This window comes from Amblyomma mixtum, chromosome 2 (genome assembly GCF_055824585.1).
Source record: "Amblyomma mixtum isolate Tamu chromosome 2, ASM5582458v1, whole genome shotgun sequence".
NCBI classification, from domain to species: Eukaryota; Metazoa; Arthropoda; class Arachnida; order Ixodida; family Ixodidae; genus Amblyomma; species Amblyomma mixtum.
Window position 1 is genome coordinate 242,101,449 of NC_143013.1, and position 19,552 is coordinate 242,121,000.

Below are 19,552 nucleotides of genomic sequence, written 5' to 3' on the forward strand. Positions count from 1 at the left end.
TTGCTTGCCAATGGGGCCCCGGAATAGGGGCCTCACCTAGTATTGTGAGGGGTAAGGGCCAATAGGGCCCTACCCCAATCACCTTTCTGTAAAAATTTAATAGGCGATAAACGTTTTCCATCACCACTACCTCCCTGTGCTGGCAATGCGGTACAAGAGTAACGCACTCTAAATGCTGAGCTTCTCTTTCGTTTTCTTTATTAAGGATCAGCACACCGGCAATACTATCACAAGGGGCGAACGCATTTTTGTCCTGTGAACGAAATATAAATAAAAAAAACTTATGTACGATATGAAGGAATCATCCTATTTATTTATTTACATATATACTGCGGGCCCTAAGAGGAGCCCTAGCAGGAAGGGCAAGAATAACAACTATTATTATAACTTCAGAAAAGTAGTAAACAGAATACGATTATTCGGTCATTGGTCAGAATAATAAAATAAGTAAAGAAAATACATTAATCGCAAGCCGCAATAAATGAGATGGTGGTGGTTTATGGGGTTTAACGTCCCAAAGCGACTAAGGCTATGAGAGACGCCGTAGTGGAGGGCTCCGGAAATTTCGACCACCTGAGGTTCTTTAACGTGCACTGACATCGCACAGTACACGGGTCTCCAGAATTTCTCCTCCAAAGAAATTCAGCCGCCGCGGCCGGGATCGAACCCACGTCTTCCGGGTCAGCAGCCCAGCCCCATAACCGCTGAGCCACCGCGGCGGCGCAGCAATGAATGAGGAATGAAAAGAAAGAAAAATTTCTTAACTCAAATCCATAGAAATGTCGCAGCAGCCAGACGACACAGGGTAGACAAACTTCAGTTAACCTAATCAGGTCGATGCTATTTGTTAGCCTAGTTCTGCGTTATAATTGATGTTACTGCAATACGATAAGAATTTCCCACGTGTAATATTAAAATAATAAAAGTAGTCATGTCGTCGATAACAGGACTTTGACGTCGTGCAGCACAGGCAAACTTTCCTGTACGGAGGCAAAATTTCCACTAGTAAACATAGCTACACTGGGCAAAGGTTTACACGAAGAGAAATACTTTCGCAAGCCAAAAAAGGAAGCGACGTCCAACGTGGGGCTCGAACCCACGACCCTGAGATTAAGAGTCTCATGCTCTACCGACTGAGCTAGCCGGGCTTTTTTTTTTTTTCTTTATTGCCTGGCTTTGACACAAAAAACTGGACAACACAAACAATCAACAAAAGACAATAACTATGTACACACGACTTGTGGTCAGCCAGCATAAATCTGGCTTCGTCCAATTAAAATTCACGCAACGTGCAGAGCGGCCCTAGTCTTGAGAGCCACTCCGGAGGCTCCGCAGCGGCTTTCTGAATGGCCAGAAACATCTCCACACTTTCGCGAAAGTAAATTCTGGCAGGTCTTGCGTCACTGTCACGATGCCAGCCTGCCATTCTGGAGCGCCATATACAGTGGAGGCCTGTCAGCATTATTAAATCGAAAGGCACCCCATCCTCATTTTCAACACATAAGAACCGGATGCCATACGGGTCTAGTGGAAATTCTTTCTTTAATGTTCGCTGCAATACATCCCAAAAATAAACCCCTTCCCAACAGTGTAAAAATACATGGTCTATTGTTTCCAGCTTTCTGCAAATTAAACAGTGAGATCCCCAGGGTAAAAACAATTCCTTTCCCTCTAAAAATTTTTTAACCGGTAAGGTCCCGGTGTGCAACTTAAAAAAGAAGGTTTTTGTTCCAGGCGGCACCTGCATTTTTTTAACTCTCTTTAAAACATCTTTGCCTGGGCCTCCACTGTACAAGGCCCTGTACAAGGGCTCGGGGAAAACTACATCGCACAAGGCACGGTACAGTTTCTTTCGTTTCACACTGGACAGAAAGTCATTGGAAAATCGCGCGGACAGAAACCTTACACTGGCTACGACTTCCCGGTAAAAACCGGTGACCCTACTATACACCTCAGCAGTTCCGACTATGTACTCTGGAAGTAGATGCCGCAGCCTAACTTGGCATACGGTACGCAAAAAAGGGTCTCTTGTGTCCCTAAAAAACAAAAAACGATTGACCAGCTGTCTCAAAAACAAATGGCCCAGTCCCAACCCGCCGTCTTGTACCCGTCGGAACAGGTTGGTCCGGCTGCAGCGCTCCCATTCAGACGACCAGATAAAGACGGCGAAAATTCGGTGTAGCTTTTGAATACTTAACCGTGAACAGTGCAACACCTGCATTACGTACCAGAGCCTGCTGATAAAGAACAGGTTGCAAACAGTGGCTCTGGCGAAAATCGACAAGGTCGTTCCTTTACACTTATCAGCTCTCTCCCGTGTCTCTTTGACCTGTCCTGTCCAATAATGTTCACTGTCACGGTAAGCATCGAGCGGAACGCCCAAGTACTTATCTGGTGTTGTCGTCCACGGCACACTAGCAAACCTTTCAGGCGTAGATGCCCACCTTCCATGCCAAAGCCCGAGGCACTTCGACCAGTTAACCCCGCTGCCTGTAGCTTGGCTGAAATCGCGTACACATTGAACAGCCTCGCTTATGCCTCCCTCGTCAACGGCAAACACAGCAATGTCATCAGCGTACGCCAAGAGCTTCACTTCGGCTGCTTGTAATCTGAATCCGGTAATACTCCTGTTTTTCAGTATCTTTAAACAAAGGGTCTCCACATAAATACAAAATAAAAGGGGGCTGAGGGGACAGCCCTGGCGCACCGAACGCTGCACGCTAATGGGGGCCCCCAGACTCTTGTTAACGATCAATCTCGTCGTGCAGTTCCGGTATGCCAGGGCCACACCCTCGCGAATAACAGAACCAACGTTAACATGGCCTAATACTGCAAACAAAAGTTCATGGGCAACGCAGTCAAAAGCCTTTTCTAAATCTATCTGGAGTATAGCTACCTGATCATTAGTGTCATCACAGCATTCTAATACACTGCGCGCAACGTGGATATTGGTAAAAATGGACCGCCCTTTAATCCCGCAGGTCTGATGCGGACCAACTAATAAATGGATCACGGTCTGCAACCTTCGTGCCAAAACCTTCATGTAAATTTTGTACTCGACGTTAGTGAGTGCTATGGGTCGATATGCTGCTACCAGTCGTAATCTGTCTGTGTCGTCCGTTTTCGGAATCAGCACTGTATGGGAAGAGCCATAGGACGGAGGCAGTGATTTTAGTTTAAAGGCTTCATTAAAGATGACTGCCAAGACCGGGGAAATTACATGCTTAAATTCTTTGTAGAATGCCGCGCTGAACCCGTCCGGCCCAGGCGACTTACCAGGGTTTAAGCTGTCTATTGCTTGCTCGACTTCCAATTGAGTTATCGCCTGCTCTAATCTGTCTTTAGTTTCGTCGTCCAGGCGCGGCATCTCGGCCAGAAACGCCTCCTTAAAAGTGACAACGTCTACCGGATGCAATGCGAAGAGCGCCTGGTAATGCTCGAAAAAAGCTGCTTTGATATGATCGATGTCCGTTTTAGAAACACCTCTCCATTCTATTTCGTCTATGTGGTTTCTTTCGGCACGGGCTTTTTCTAAACCAAGCGCTCGTTTCGTTGGCGCTTCCCCTGCGGCCATGTCTTCTGCCCTTGCCCTCACCAGCGCTCCCCGATAACGTTCTTCTTCGATAAGCTGTAACTTTTGTTTGGTTTTCCTTATGTCTTCTATCCATTTACCAGGCGCTCGGCATTCCTGTTTTATCATCTTCTGAAGCAGTGCCTTTAGCTCCATTTCCTCTTTTTTTGCTTCATGACGTATACAGGTGGCTCTATCTATTGCTTTTAATTTTAAAGTTTCTTTAGTGAGCTCCCACTGCTGCCAAATCCTCATGTTACTACTTGGTTCTATTTTTGCTATTTCTTCCCTTACAGCTCGGTTATAAAATTCGTCCTGGAGTAGCTTCTCATTTAACTTCCACATTTCCCATGAAAAACCATTCCCCTTCTTAATGAATCCTATGCAGCATTGAACCAAACAGTGGTCAGAAAATGAAACCGGCAGAACTATATAACTATTGCATTTAGGGACCGTTTCCGCGGATGCATAAATTCGGTCTAGCCGTGCGTGACTTGTGCCCTCGAATCGTGTGTACCTTACAGCACGCGTTCCATCAAGACACTCTGCTACATCCTCGAGGTTGCAGTTCACAATCATTCGTAACAACACTTCGGTGCTTTTATCCCTGAAACCTCGGACGCTTGTCTTGTCGCGCGCACTAAGAACACAGTTGTAATCGCCCATAACAATGAGCTGCCTGTCCGTGCGAAGCCGTTCTTCGACGCTTTCAAAAAACGCGGCTCGGCCATCAACCACATTAGGTGCATACAGACAAACAATGCGCCAGTCGATGTTACAGAGCGAGAAATCGATGGACACGTATCGACCCGACAGGCACGAATGATGACCGTGTACTTCTATCCCCGGCAACTTCTTAACAAAAAGAATACAGCCAGCCGATGTGCCTACAGCATGGCTAACGGCGGCAAAATACCTAGACGTGAAACGTCGCACCATGCTCCCGGTCTCCTCCTCCCCGTCGACTTTGGTCTCCTGCACTGCCAGTACATCGATATCTTGCTCCGTTACAAGTCGGTACAGCTGGCTTTGTTTTCGTTTACCTGCCAGGCCTCTAACATTTAGAGTGGCGACTTTAAACGGAGTTGCAGAAGCCATTTTAACTTAGGAAGAGGAGACCGAAAGCATGGTGCTTACCTCTCGCGTCCAGCATGTCGCTAGACGATGCCGTCGCCGCCGGTGTCACCCGGCGCGAGCACGTGCTCCTGGTCAGGCGGCGCCTTGTCGCCGCCACGCTTGTCAGTCGGGACCTTTGGGCGCGGCCGCAGGCTGGGCCGTCGCGCTTGCGGCGTCTTTGCCGGCGGTTCCTCCTCGCTGGGCTCAGCTGCCTTCTCCCCGTTGGCCTTGGTCTCGGCGTGCGAACGCTTCGCAGGTGTAGTCACGCCGACGTTCACGCGGGAGTCAGCCTTGTCGTCGTGGCTCTCGCTGGCCGCCTTGCGTTCCACGTCCACGTGCACGGGCGGGCTCGCTCCATCGTTGGGCGTTTCCACTGGCGTCGAAGGCGAGTCAGCAGCTGGCGACCCGCTCTCCTGTGCGACAGCCGTGTCGGTGTTGCTACTTGCAACAGCTGGCTGAACCGCCACCTCCTGCGTCTTGCCCGCGTCGTCGGCCCCGCTTGCTGCTTCCACTGCTTCCACGACGTCCATCAGTTCTGCGGAGTCGCTCGCTGCTACATGCCCGGTAGCCGACGCGTAGGTACGAACGCAGTCAGCCTCCGAGTGTCCATAGCGTCGGCATTTCGAACACCTGGGCACCTTGCAATCGCGGCGAACGTGCCCCGTGCCGCCGCAACGAAGGCACTGCATCGGCCGCCCGGGAACCACCACGAGAGCCAACTCGCCAGCGACTCGTATCTGGTGAGGCAGATCGTCCACTTTCACGCCTGGCTTCAGTTTGAGGAGCACGGTCCTCGTGGTGGACCCCTTCTCCTTCATGCCAGCGACGCGCCAACGCTCCCGGGTGACCTCGGTCACGTTGCCGAACGCCGCGAAAGCTGTCCGGATGTCCTCGTCGGCGACGCCGTGTAGCATCCAGTGGAGTCGCAGCTTGACCTGGTGGTCCTCTGGGTCAAAAACGATACAGCGGCGTCCCTTCACTTCTAGCTCCTTCATGGCGGCCAGTTTCTTTGCGGCGTCAGCGCTACTGAAGGTCACCGCCCACACGTGGTTTATCTGGTACGCTCCCAACGCCACGACGTCGGGGAGCGCACCAACGTTGGCGAGGGTGTCCCTGAAGTCTTCGACCCTGTAGGGTCTCACACGCACGTCCCCGTGCAGAAAAACCGTGTTTAAAACAACACGTCCGGTGGGCAGGGTAGGCAGAACGATCTCGTAGTCCTTATCAGCGTCGCTGGCAAACCTGTTTCCACGGCCGGCAACAGCCGCTATCGCCGCTCCGTGGGAGCCCATGATTCTGCGTCCGTCACGCTCGGTGGCTGGAAGTAGAATGACTGAGCTAGCCGGGCGATGGGCGCAGGGGCTGAAAAGCATAATGCCTCCATTGCCTGGTCGGTCAGGCGGCAACCCTTTTGGAGTCTTGCCAAGGTGTGGCGGAGTTCACTGGCCGATGCTTTAGCAGCTGCCCCATAGAAGCGTTACTCCTCCTGTAACCTCGACGAGCAAGTGTGTGCACCACCTGGAACTGTGCCAGCGGAAACCAGAAAGGTGGATACAGAACCGCAGAGAACGAAGGAAAATAACAAGTCTTCTCGGTGGCTAGATGAGCCAATTCTAACCTGGCGCTCGCGTGCAGTCCGACGTCTCGTGCACACTTGGAGCGGATTTAGATTAAGATTGCGGGCATAGAGACCGCGGTCGCGTACACCTTAGCGCCACGGAATATGACCTCAGGGAGGACTGTACCGTCAATTTGCATATAGTCTTCTCTGACATGAAGGATACAATATTCAGCGTATCCGGGACCTTTGATTCAAACCTCCATCGCTAATCTTTCTCAATGGTTATACATAATAAATTATTCACGGTATTCAGGGTAAGGGAGCCCGGATGAAAAAACATCTCAGCATATAAATCTAGCTTTTCTAGTTTTCAAGGCGTAGGACGAGCCTCGGTGAAACGATTCTTGCTGCGTTCTAAAGGCGGTGTTCAAACATGTCGTCTGTGTAATGGCGCTGTTGAGTGAACAAATGTTTCATTCATTCAACATAAACGCGCCACCTCTCAATCATGATGGCGATATCGGCAAATTTTACCCGCAGCGCACGTCCCTTCTTCAGATGCTGCTGCTAAACGTTGTACTTAATTAGAAATTTCCTCTAGTGTTGCCCATGATTTCGTTGCCTAGTCTCCGTCAAGCGCAGAGACCTTTTCCTCAGGCAGCGTCTTTGCTTGGACAAACCGATTTCTTTCCCATAACCCTCTTGCCTTTAATCATGCATTTACGTCCCCGGCAGCCATGCAGAAAAGCACCTCTTGAGAATGTAAACCTGCGAGTGCTGCTAGGCAGCGTAACACAACGCTCTTATATTCATGGGGAAAGGGCTGCGGTAAGAGAGCCGCAATAGCAGTCCGTAATTTGAAAACGACTATTGCTGAAGACATAATTGAGTTAGGTGACAACGTTACATCTAACATTTTTTTGTTAGTTTACGATCATTTGAACCTGCGCTGAAGACCGTGCTACAGATTCGCTTTTAGTGATTTCTACGTTCACCGAGCGCTTGAGGTTAGAGTTATAGCGGACCGCTGTCTTCTGGCGCTACCGTGGCTCATGTTCTGTGCGTAAGATTTGTGGAAATCTCTAGCTTGCGGCTACCTTAGCACTGCTCGGTTACCGCGCTCGGAACAAACTACGCATGCGCGTGGAACACGCGCGCAACAAGGTTCAGCTGGTAAAGCACTAAAAGGCAAAGCTCGGTATTGAAGCTCAGTATCCAGCTTCGCCATTTAGGATAACAGATTAGTCATTCTATTTCCAAAGCTGAAATTCGTACTCTAACACTAATGTAAAACACTTTAATAAAAGTTCTGATAGGTCGACAGTAATAACTGCTGGAGGGAATCAGCACGTGTTAACTGCGCAAGGGTACTCAGAGAGTTAGGAAAAAAAATACCTCCGTCGAGCCGGATTCCAACCAGCGACCTATGGATGTCCGAAATGCGCAACCTCTACAGTCCACCGCTCTACCAACGTCATCCCACCTAAGGATGACAGCTTCCTTATTACTACCATTTCGACGTGAACTTTTGGCTGTGAGTTCGCTTTATTTTTTCCGTGTACGATTTTGTACTGTGTAAGTATCCGGAAATAAAGAAAAAAAAACTGAGCTATCGACGGGAACGGTGGAGTTCCCGGCTTCTTTTCCTCAAGTGCGCCGTGTGTATCACTTGCAGTAAAAGCCATCGCGGCAGCGTACCGCTTTACTTTTGACGGGACAATGGTCTCAAGCTGCTTGCGCCGTTATTCACTTCCCTCGCTTTTTGCACCGAGTGTTTTTGTTTTGTCTCGTTTTGTTTTACTGCGAATGTGAATTTTTTGAGGAAAGGAAATGCACCGCAAGTGCTTCAATCTCACTGGAAAACTGAACCAGCCAATGAAGGAATTGATACAGCAGAGGGTAGAAGAAAATAGTAGCATCGTGTTTGTGGTTCCCGATTAACTTCGACCGTTCGGGACTCTTCAATAATCGCTTTTATTTCTCAGTTTGGCTCCGTTTTAAGATCTGAAGCCATCGCGACCAGCATTCGTTTCTCTGTGCAATTATACAGTCGCTTATCCGTCCGATTAGGCGATTTTCACGAACTCAATATAGCAGCGCATCCTATAATTTGATACCAGTAATATGAGGGCGTAAGAGAGCCCCCTTCCTATGACTCTGTCCAGCTCACTAGCCTTTGTGCCTGCCTCGTGCGTACAATCAGATGGAGCTATGGTACCCCATATCTACCGGCATACCATAAGAAGTGGGCGAATAGATTCTTTTGTACCTTATACTTCGTGAGTCAGCGCTTTGGAAACGATCATGACGTAGCCGCCACTGGCCTAAGCTGGCACCTCGCGGTGGTAAGGAGCTGAGCAGAAGCATCCTGAATGTTCCCACCGCGAAACAATTGATCCAACTTGCACTTAAAGTCTGTAGAAGTGCGGTGAGGACACACGCTTTACATGCGATAAAAGGTGTCACAAGAGTATCCAGATAGAGATGTGTTTATTAGACATTTTTGTTTTACTCCAAAGCGACTGCTTATGAAGTATCAAAGAGAGAGTAACAAGCAGAGAAATAAAAATAAGTTCCGACATGATCACTGTAAACTTTCTATATCGTGTGGCATAGCTCAAAGCATTTCAATTATTTCGCAGCAGGCAACATGGGACAACACTCGATATTTATTGTTTTTATTGAATAATGTAACACCATAACCTCTTCACTTGCTCCCTGCACTTTATTCAGCCATTTCTCCAGCTTCTCTGCTGCTTTCTCTGCTCACTTTTTCCTCAGCAGCCTTGGCCCCCTCGTTCGTGAATTGTCATCAGGTGCTGTAGCAGTGTGCTATTAAGCGACTTTGTGCGCACATTGCTACTGCTACTCATTAATTCACCTCCTCTCGGCACAACCCGAATGCGATGTTTAAGCCTGACAACTAAAATGGCGCAGTAACTGACCCCACTATAGTCTGATACAACTCCAGAATGAAGCGGCAAATTACCAGGGGATTAAGTACGGATTAATCGCGGCGTCAGGAAAATCAGTTACGCCAGCAGGACGTCCTTTGAGGCCCATTCGCCGCTAGTCTCGAGATTCTTGCGGTGGCATCGTGCACTGATGGTTGGAAGGCCTCGCACTGGATAAGAATACTATGTTCTATCGATTCTCTTTCTTGCACACAGCAACGACAGATGTCTTCCATGGTGCGAAGCTTTTGCCGGTAACACTTCGTCCTCAAGGACCCAGCTTTAGCCTCGAAAAGTAAACCACTCGATCCCTTTGGAATTAAAAAAAAAAATTCCCTTAATGTTAGCTTTAGCCGTCCTTCAGAGCCCCAGCGTTGGCTTGTACATCATTTTGTTTTGCGAGTGTTTCCTGAGCACCAGACTTTACGGTCCAAGGTGTTTGTCTTCAAGCTTTTTTCTCCCCTTTCACATTTTTATTTATTAGCAAGCAGTCTATTCTTCTTTTCCTTGTAGTATCGATAATGCATCTGTAAAGCACCTGAAATTTCTCACCATCCATCACTCCCCATTCATTTTCCTAAACCTTTCTTCTCACTGCACCCAACTTTCTGTCTCACGAGCTTCGAGCGTTGGCCACCTCTTATCAGCTTGAGCTGCTCCATTAATATTGTTTCCATCAGCTTCCGAGGCAAGCTACCGACTGTCATCTGCTTTATTTCAAGTGCAGAAGTGGTGGTAGATCCCAAGCAACCACAGGGTTTGCAAACTTCAAGCCCAGTACTATCGCTCCTTTCAAGATTCTCCTGATAACTTCATATCGTTATATCCACAAATCACGTTATTCTTTAGGATAGCTAAATTTTTTTTTGCTTTCCTCAACCTTTCTTCCTTTTTTTCCCGCACGTAGTATCTACCATCATTTATCCATATCCCAAGATACTTGTACGCCCTAACTCTAACTTTCTCCATGTTTTGTAGCCTGATTGTTCCGGGCTCAACATCAAAAACCATGACCTCCGATTTTTCTGCGCTAAATCTCAGTCCTAGGGCTTCCACTATTTTCCCGCAAATGTCTGCCAGTGCCTGAGCCGTCTCCTAGAAGGACGATAATATCGGCGTACATCACTCTCGGTATGCGACTTGTCGTCAGTTGTCCCCTTCGTCGCCATGACATAATAAACCCTGATCCGCTCATTTACAACTTCCGTTCAATCTGTCTGATGCAGGCCATGTATACAATTAACCGCAATTCTTGCAGCACCTTTCATTCAATGCCAAATCACTCCGACGTTGTTATCCTTTTACACTTAATTTATTCAACACATCGTTTCACAACGCACATCTTCTCTTTCCAAACTCTCTGTAATAAGGTCTGGTTTACACTGCCCTAAGCCTCCTTGATGTCTAAAAACGCCATCCACGGTGATTGTTTTTCCCTTGCTGCAATTTCAATACATTGGATGACTGCAATCAAGTTTTTCTCTAAGATACGACGTTGTATGGAGCCGTTTCGCAGTTCTTCCAACACCTCTGCATCTTCAGTCTGACCTTGCGGCTGATCCTTGATAGCTTGCATTTATAATCAATACAATACCGATGTCACCATTGCAGACCTGTTGGGCTTAATGGGATCTTTTTCACCTTTGTCATTGTATATCAGGCTAATTCTACTCTGTCGCCAGCTTGCTGGGATTGCTTTAGTTTTTTATATGTCGCTTGAAGCAGCAAACAAAGTCTTTCTTGTATCTTTTCCCAGCATTAGAGTTATCCTGATTGGTACGTTGTCCCAACCAATTGCTCTATGCAAAGGCACCCTATTCTCTGCTTTTTATCGATTTAATTGGTCTATGTCGACGTCACAAAAAAAAACCTTGTGGTAGCAGCCAATGTAACTGAAAACATTTATTCCAGTGACTCTTTCAGTCACTGGAATTCATTCTAGAAACTGGCAAATTTATTCCAGTGACTCCAGTAGCAGCCTGTTACGCAGGGCCCACTGGTGTCTACGACGCCTCACACCGATCCTTACAATCGTGTCATGACGTCACTACTCTGTCATATATCCACCGCTCCCCATTGGTTCATGACCAGCATTCTACGCCCGCCTATGGAACACGTTCACGCCATTGGTTTAATGTAGGGGTGCGCGATTATTCGAAATTTTCGAATATAATTCGATTAACATTTTTTCAGTATTCGTATTCGATTCGAAAACCAAGTATTCGTGTTGTGTCGAATATTCGATCCGACGCGAATATTCCTTTTTATCCGAATATTCGACTGTGAGCACAGGCGTTCATTTCAGTCCGCAAGTCCTATCGACATAGACATAATAACATGGCGGCGCTAAGAGCGTTGCGTAACTATAGTGCCTAGAATATTGCAGTATTCTAGGCACTATAGCGTAACGTTAGGCCATGCCGTAGCTGACTGTGCTGGTGAGCTCCTTTGTGGCTATACCTGCCAATGCGCGTCCGACTCTGATTCGTGCCACGGCGAACCAAGGCTGTGGAAAGCCATCCGCAAAGCTGCTTCATCCCAGCAACGCGCTTTTGTCCTTATCGCATGCTAGCCTTAACCAATGCTGTGTACTAGTCATTTTCTGTGATATTTCCACTCCTCTAAGAATAATGTTCTAGACTTTGATACTTTTGTGCAGCCACAGACGCCTTTTGTGTAATTTTACTCATTGATAGTTGAAATGTGATGTTCTTGGATGCTCAAATAAATGTTATTCTAGTGGTTAAATGCGTCTGTCCTTCATTATTCGATATTCGATTCGATATTTGGAGCTAAGTATTCGTGTTCGATTCGTATTCGAAATATATGATATTCGCACACCCCCAGTTTAAAGGTATGTCTTCGTTACGATGTAGGGATCTGTGCGCATGCTCGTTGGTAGGCAGGGCATATGCTGTTCATATCTGCGGCGTAAAAATGTTGCTCCTGCAGCCCAGCTGCTTGGCATTCTTTCGGGCAAAGAAGTACGATAAATGTTTTTCACCAGCACCACCTCCCTGTGTCTTTATTAAGGATCAGCACACCGGCAATACTATCACAAGGGGCGGACGTATTTTTGTCCTGTGAACGAAATATAAATAAAAAAAACTTATGTACGATATGAAGGAATCATCCTATTTATTTATCTACAATATACTGCGGGCCCTAAGACGAGCCCTATAGCAGGAAGGGCAAGAATAACAACTATTATTATAACTTAAGAAAAGTAGTAAACAGAATACGATTATTCGGTCATTGGTAAGAATAATAGAATAAGTAAAAAAATACATTAATCGCAAGCAGCAATGAATAAGGAATGAAAAGAAAGAAAAATTTCTTGAATCAAATCCATAGAAATGTCACAGCAGCCAGATGACACAGGGTAGGCAAACTTCAGTTAACCCAATCAGGTCGATGCTGCTTGTTAGGCGAGTTCTGCGTTTTAATTGATGTTACGGCAGTATGATAAGAATTTCCGACGTGTAATATCAAAATAATAAAAGTAGTCTTGTCTTCGATAACAGAACTTGGACGTCGTTCAGTACAGGTGAAATTTCCTGTACGGAGGCAAAATTTCCACTTGTAAACAATAGCTGCCCTGGACACAGCTTTACACGAAGAGAAATACTCACAAGCCAAAAAAAAGCAACGCCCAACGTGGGGCTCGAACCCACGACCCTGAGATTAAGAGTCATGCTCTACCGACTGAGCTAGCCGGGCGATGGGCGCAACGGCAGAAAAGCATGTATTAACGCCTGCATTGCCTGGTCGATCAGGCTACAACCCTTTTGGAGTCTTGCCAAGGCGTGGCAGAGTTCATTGGCCGATGTTTTAGCGGCCGCCACAGAGCAGCGGTACTATGCTGCAGCCTCGCCGAGCAAATGTGTGCAGCACCTGGAGCTGTGCCAGCGGAAACCAGAAAGGGAGATACAGAACAGCAGAGAACGAAGGAAAATAACAAGTCTTCTTGGTGGCTCGATGAGGCAACTGACGTGGCGCTCGTGCGCAGACCGACATCTCGTCCACACTTCGCGCTGATTTCGATTAGGATTGCGTTAATACAGACGTCAGCGCCACGGAATATGACCTCAGGGATGACTGTACCGTCAATTTGCATATAGTCTTCTCTGACATGAAGGATACAATCTACAGCGTATCCGCGACCTTTGATTCAAACCTTTATCGCTAATCTTTCTGAATGGTTGTACGAAATTAATTATTCACGTTATTCAGGGTAAGGGAGCCCGGATGAAAGAACACCTCAGCGTATCGGTCTAGTTTTCAAGGCGTAGGACGAGGCTCGGGGGAATGATTCTTGCTGCGTTCGAAAGGCGCTGTTCAAACATGTCGTCCTCTGTGTAATGCCGCTGTTCAGTGAACAAATGCTTCATTCATTCATTCATTCATTCATTCATTCATTCATTCATTCATTCATTCATTCATTCATTCATTCATTCATTCATTCATTCATTCACTCATTCATTCATTCATTCAAAACAAACGCGCCATCTCGCAATCATGATGATGATATCGGCAAATTTTACCCGCGGTGCACGTCCCTTCTTCAGATGCTGCTGCTAAACGTTGTACTTAATTAGAAATTTCCTATAGTGTTGCCCATGATTTCGTCGCCCAGTTTCCGTCAAGCGCAGAAAGCTTTGCCTCAGGCAGTGCCTTTGCTTTGACAAACTGACTGATTTCCCATAACCCACTTCCCTTTAATCATGCATTTACGTCCCCGTTACCCATGCAGAAAGTATCTTCTTGGGAAAGAAAACCTGCGACTGCTGCTAGGAGGCGCAACACAACGCTCTTACTTTCATGGGGAAAGGGCTGCGGTAAGAGAGCCCCAACAGCAGTCGGTAATTTGAAAACGACCATTTCAGAAGACATAATTGATTTAGGGTACAATGTTACATTTAACATTTTTTTTTAGTTTACGAACATTTGCACGTGTGGTGAACGCGATGCTACAGATTAGCTTTTAGTGATTTCTACGTTCACAAACGCTTGAGGTTATAGCGTACCGCTGCCTTCTGGCGCTACCGTGGCTCATGTTCTGCGCGTAAGATTTGTGGAAATCTCTAGCTTGCGGCAACCTCAGCACTGCTCGGTTACCGCGCTGGGAACGACCTACGCATGCGCGTGGAACACGCGAGCAACAAGCTTCAGGCGGTAAAGCTCTAAAAGACAAAGCTCGGTATTGAAGCTCAATATCCAGCTTCGCCGTTTAGAATGACAACTTAGTCAATGTTTCTCAAGTTGAATTTCGTGATCTAACACTAACGTAAAACACTTTAATAAACGTTCTGATAGGACGACCGTAATAACTGCTGGAGGGAATCTGCGCTTGTTCACTGGGCGAGAATACTCTTAGAGTTAGGAAAAAAATTCCTCCGTCGAGCCGGATTCGAACCAGCGACCTATGGATGTCCATAGCACGAAACCTCTACAGTCCACCGCTCTACCAACTGAGCTATCGACGGGGACGGAGGCGAAGCCGGCTTCCTTTTCTCAAGTGCGCCGTGTGTAGCACTCGCAGGAAAAGCCATCGCGGCAGCGCATCGTTTTACTTTCGACGGGACAGTGGCCTCGAGCTGCTTGCGCCACTATTCACTTTCCTCGCTTTCTGCACCGAGTGTTTTTGTTTTGCCTCGTTTTGTTTTACCGCAAACTGGAATGTTTTCGAGAACAGTAAATGCACCGCAAGTTCTTCACTCTCACTAGAAACCTGAACCGGCCAATGAAGGAAGTGATAAAGGAGCGAGTGTAGAAGAAAATAGAGGCATCGTGTTTGTAATTCCCGATTAACTTCGAACGCTCGGTTTTCTTCAATAATCGCTTTTATTTCGCAGTTTGGCTCCGTCTTATATGCGGCCATTGCGACGAGCATTCCTTTCTCTGTGCCCATACACGATCGCTTTATCCGTCCAATTAGGCGATTTTCATGAAAAGGATATAGCAGCGCCTCCTCTAATTTGATACCAGTAATAGGAGGGGGCAAGTGAGCCCGCTTCCCATTGCAGTCTTCGACTCTGTCCAGCTCACTAGCCTTTGTGCCTGCCCCGTGTGTACAATTAGAAGGAGCTAGGGTACCCAGTAGCTATCGACATACCACAAGAAGTGGGTGAATAAATTCCTTCGTGCCTTATACTTCGCGAGGCAGCGCTCTGTAAACGATCATGACGTAGCCACCACTGGCTTAAGCTGACACCTTGCGGTGGTAAGGAGCTGAGCAGGAGCATCCTGAACGGTCACACACCGAAACAATTGATTCAACTTGCACTTAATGTCTATAGAAAGTGCGGTGAGGACACACGTTTTACATGTGATGAAAAGTGTAGAAAGAGTATCGGCATAGAAATGTGTTTTTTATGGATTTTTTTTACTCCAAAGCGACTCCTTTTGAAGTATCAAAGAGAGAGTACCAAGCAGACAAATAAAAATAAGTTCCGAAATAGTCACTGTAAACTTTATATGCCGTGTGGCGTAGCTCAAAGCATTTCATTTATTTCGCAGCAGGCAACATGGGACAACACTCGCTGTTTAGTGTTTTTATTTAAAGATGTGACATCATAACCTCTGGCATTGTTTTCTGCACTTTATGCGGCTGTTTCTGTAGCTTCTCTGCTGCTTTCTCTGCTCGTATCTTTCCTTAGCAGCCTTGGCCCACTCGTTCGTGAATTGTCATCAGGTTCTGCAGCAGTGTGCTATAAAGCGACTTTGTGCGCATATTGCTGCTGCTACTTGTTCATCTCCTCTCGGCACAACCCGAATGCGCTGTTGAACCTTGACGACTAAAATGGCGCAGTAACTGACCTCACCATAGTCTGATGGAACTCTAGAACGAAGCACGCACGTCACGGAATTCCGTGACGTGTGCGCACGCCACGGAATTGATTCCCAACTTTGGAATTAATCGAAAAACGGCAACTAAAACGATGTTCCAGTGTGCGTTTATTGTTTCAAAAGAAGCTAAAGTAGATGTGTGCTTTGTCTTTCACCTCAGATGTCCGAAAATAACCTTTTTTTTTTGTTTCATTTGACCCATTATATGAAAAACAAGAAAAAATAGAAGGCATAGTCTTTCTTCCAGCCTGATCTGCACAGGGGTGCAGTTTTATTTTTTTTTTTCAGCACAGCTTTACTCGATGAAAGGAAGAAAAAATACTGTTTCACGTAAAGAAAATCACAACACTGTGAACAGTCGCTGCAAAGCAATGATTCTATAACCACATACAACTCAGGAACAAAGCGGCAAATGCCCCTCCAATGAAGCTCTCCAGCGAATTGCTCCGACGTCAGCTGCCACACACCCGCTAGCGTGAATCGCGGAGGGCTGACAGTTGATAGGGGATTATGAACGGATTAAACGGATTGACTGCGGCGTCAATGAAGTCGGTAGACACCACTGGCTGAAGGGCCTCCGAATTTGACAATTCGCTCTTGGGTTTTTTCTCTCTACAATACAGTTCAAAGAGCGGAAATTGGAAGTGAAATAAACCAGAATGATCCGGGTTCAGTAGATGCTAAGAAAACGGGTCTTAAATATTCTTGAAACTTTGTCCTCTGCAATTAATCTTAGGCAGTGCACAGTTTGGTCGAGACGTCCGACTTCACGCGAACTCCCTTCTAGTTACCTCACGTAGCCTTCGAGAAAACTTCTTGTTATTTTCCGATGTTCCCTAATTCCTGCTTCGCGTTTTAACCCTGACTCTGCTCCAGGTGCGTCGGGCATTAGGCTCTACGAGGGTAGTGCCTAACGGCTACCCTCTGGTAGCCCGCAGAATTGGACAAATAAACTCTGCCACAACTTCGCAAGACTACGAAAGGGGTTGCCGCATAGCCTGCGGGCAATGGAAGGAGTTAATAGAGAATTTTAGTATAGCGTACGTAAACATACGCAAAGGCATAGCGAACGCTATAAAATAATGTCACTCAACTGTGACTTCTTTTTTTCTGGGGGGGGGTTTAAGGGGCTCTAATAAATTTTCGATACGCCTAGGATGTTAAAAGAGGCCACTTCACGAATATCCTACAGCAAGAATGTTTTCATGTGGTTGGTAGAAGCGGGTTATCAGTAGTAAAAATTTGAATTTCAGGGTCTTCGTGCTTTTCCCTCCCCTTTCTTCATTTCTGCACGCTGAGGGTGTTGTGAAAGGTCGGCGCTCCTCCGCCGGCCCCACCTCCGGGGGCGGAGCTTCCTGAACCGCCGGAGCTACGCGGCTTATTGGCCGCGGCCATGGCACCTGCCTGACGTCTGAAAGAACCTAACCAAGAGTACCAAGAGCCACCTCTCAACTTGCATACGCAGGTGCGAGCTACGGAGGAGGGTGCAAGCTTGACAATGTCGACGGAAAGGGCTGGCCAGAGATGGGTTCTCTGCTGTGTGTAGGGTAAAGTGTTCATGACAACGCAATGCAGTGGTTGAGAGTGCTTATGTACTGTCCTCATAATGTGTTTCAGATCCCCTTTAATTGTAGGGCCATGGGTTTGAGTTCAGTGCTGGGTGCATTGTTTTTTTTTTCACACTTCTCCCGCATTCTTGTTCTTTTTTTTTCCTTGTGTAAAGAGGCATTCAAAGAAGCAATGCGCCGTTGTTGACATTCGCTGCAAAGCCTTACCATCGTAGACCCTTAAATGAACCTGCATCTGTAACAGCACCGCGAGACATGCATGCTTTGTCAACAAACATCGGCTAACTACTTATAGCATTATATTTTTCTGTCTGTGTGTTTCTCACGTGTAAAAGTAAACTGAATGATATCCCAGAAACGGCATGACTGATTTTTCTGTGTGTGTAGGTGTGCGATGATTATCTGTTCTGCCTAAAACCAAAAACGTCCCGTTTGTCAAAAAGGCTGCCCGAATATCTAAGGCACTACTTCGCTCAGTGGCGGATAGGAGGCGAGCAGCACAAAGATTATTTCATCGATTCCAGGGACTGTTACGTTTACCGGATGTTTCAAGTAAGCTCGCCACTAATTTTTAAAAATACGCTTTTTTAGGCATACAGAAGACTTTCGCGTCTCAATAATAGTGCTGGTGGAGAACAGAAACCATATCAATCATGTTAACTAGCAAGCTGGTTAAATAAATTTGGTAGGTCGCTTTCTCAATTATTAAACTGCTGTGTTTAATTGCAAATACTGATTTGTAGCTGGCAGTTAGTAATAGTTGTGTCAGCTTTTAGAATCTAGAACGTGCGTATAACCCTGGCAGTGTCCCTTAACAAATTCTGTTCACCTCGCACGCACATATCCAAATTGCGCGTCTTTGTCGTGCACGCTGCACCGCCCTCTAGTATATGTCATCTGTCATGTGACCATTCATGTGACCAGCGCTCTCGTCTGCTTTGGAGCATTGAGTAGCAGCGGGCGCCGTATCGCGATAGGGTAGAAAGCGTACCGTGGGCGGGACAGACAAGACCACATGACATGAACGCCATGGAGTGTCGTGTACTGGTGGGCGCTGCAACGCGTGCGCGCTAAAGAGGTGCGACTACAGAGCCTGGGGTATTCGCGAATTTGAAACTATAGATACTGATACGGATATTACTAATGGCCAGCTACAAATCCTCATTTTATTTCCCATGCACTCGTGCAAAACGCATAATTGAGTAGAGACGATCGCGGATAGAAAATAAAATAACAAAATAGGAGAAACTAAAGCGAATAAAGAGCCTCACAAGTCAAAGATACACGAAAAAAGAAAGAAGCCTCCCCAGTGTAGAACGTAAGGAGTGTAAGCTGCAGCACAAGTTGCCGAGGCCATTGTCCTGTCAAGGCCAAGTGGTTAGTCGAGCACGGCTACTTCTGAACAAAGGACAGCACACAGCGCACTTGTGGAAAAGAAACCGGTTTCGCCACCATCCCCGTCGATAGCTCAGTCGGAACTCGCTCTCTCCAGTAATGGGCACTGGATTTGTAGGCATGAAGTGGAACGCCAACTGTTGAGCGTTATGCTCAGACGTTTGTACCGCATCGCCTCTCAATTTTTGGTCGAGCCCAGGCTTGCAACACCTTTCTGGCAACAAGAATTTATTACGTACTCCAGGTCCTTCACTGCGCCAGACATTACATACAGCGTTTCCATCGTATATTTGCGACGTTTATTTGGTCCTCCAAATTTGAGCCCATGCGGCGTGATAACCTTTTCAGGCCTGTTTGTGCAGGAGGCCTGGGCCTAGAGCACCTGTATGTGAGACAGTTGGTTGCCCGTTTCTTCTTTTTTCGTGCTTGTTCCCTTCCGATTATTAGAGCATTCTTGCAGGTTAACTTCATGACTCTACTTCCGAACTTAGTAGTTTCTTCCAATTTTACTGAACGACCCCGTTTACTAGGCTTTATG

At 46.9% G+C, this 19,552-nt stretch overlaps 1 protein-coding gene and 2 non-coding genes across 3 annotated transcripts; all 3 read right to left on the reverse strand.

The window, feature by feature from the left end:
• Positions 1-1,075: 1,075 nt before the first annotated feature.
• Positions 1,076-1,148, reverse strand: TRNAK-CUU (transfer RNA lysine (anticodon CUU)). The gene has a single exon. It is a non-coding gene; the product is annotated as a tRNA-Lys (tRNA).
• Positions 1,149-4,728: 3,580 nt separating this feature from the next.
• On the reverse strand, positions 4,729-5,992 carry LOC149363169 (uncharacterized). Its single transcript, XM_089569901.1, has one exon. It carries the CDS (start codon positions 5,977-5,979, stop codon positions 4,729-4,731), a length of 1,251 nt encoding a protein of 416 aa, XP_089426027.1. The 5' UTR covers positions 5,980-5,992.
• Positions 5,993-14,597: 8,605 nt separating this feature from the next.
• Positions 14,598-14,688, reverse strand: TRNAY-GUA (transfer RNA tyrosine (anticodon GUA)). Its single transcript is given in 2 exon segments — positions 14,598-14,633; positions 14,652-14,688. It is a non-coding gene; the product is annotated as a tRNA-Tyr (tRNA).
• Between the last annotated feature and the right edge of the window lie 4,864 nt (positions 14,689-19,552).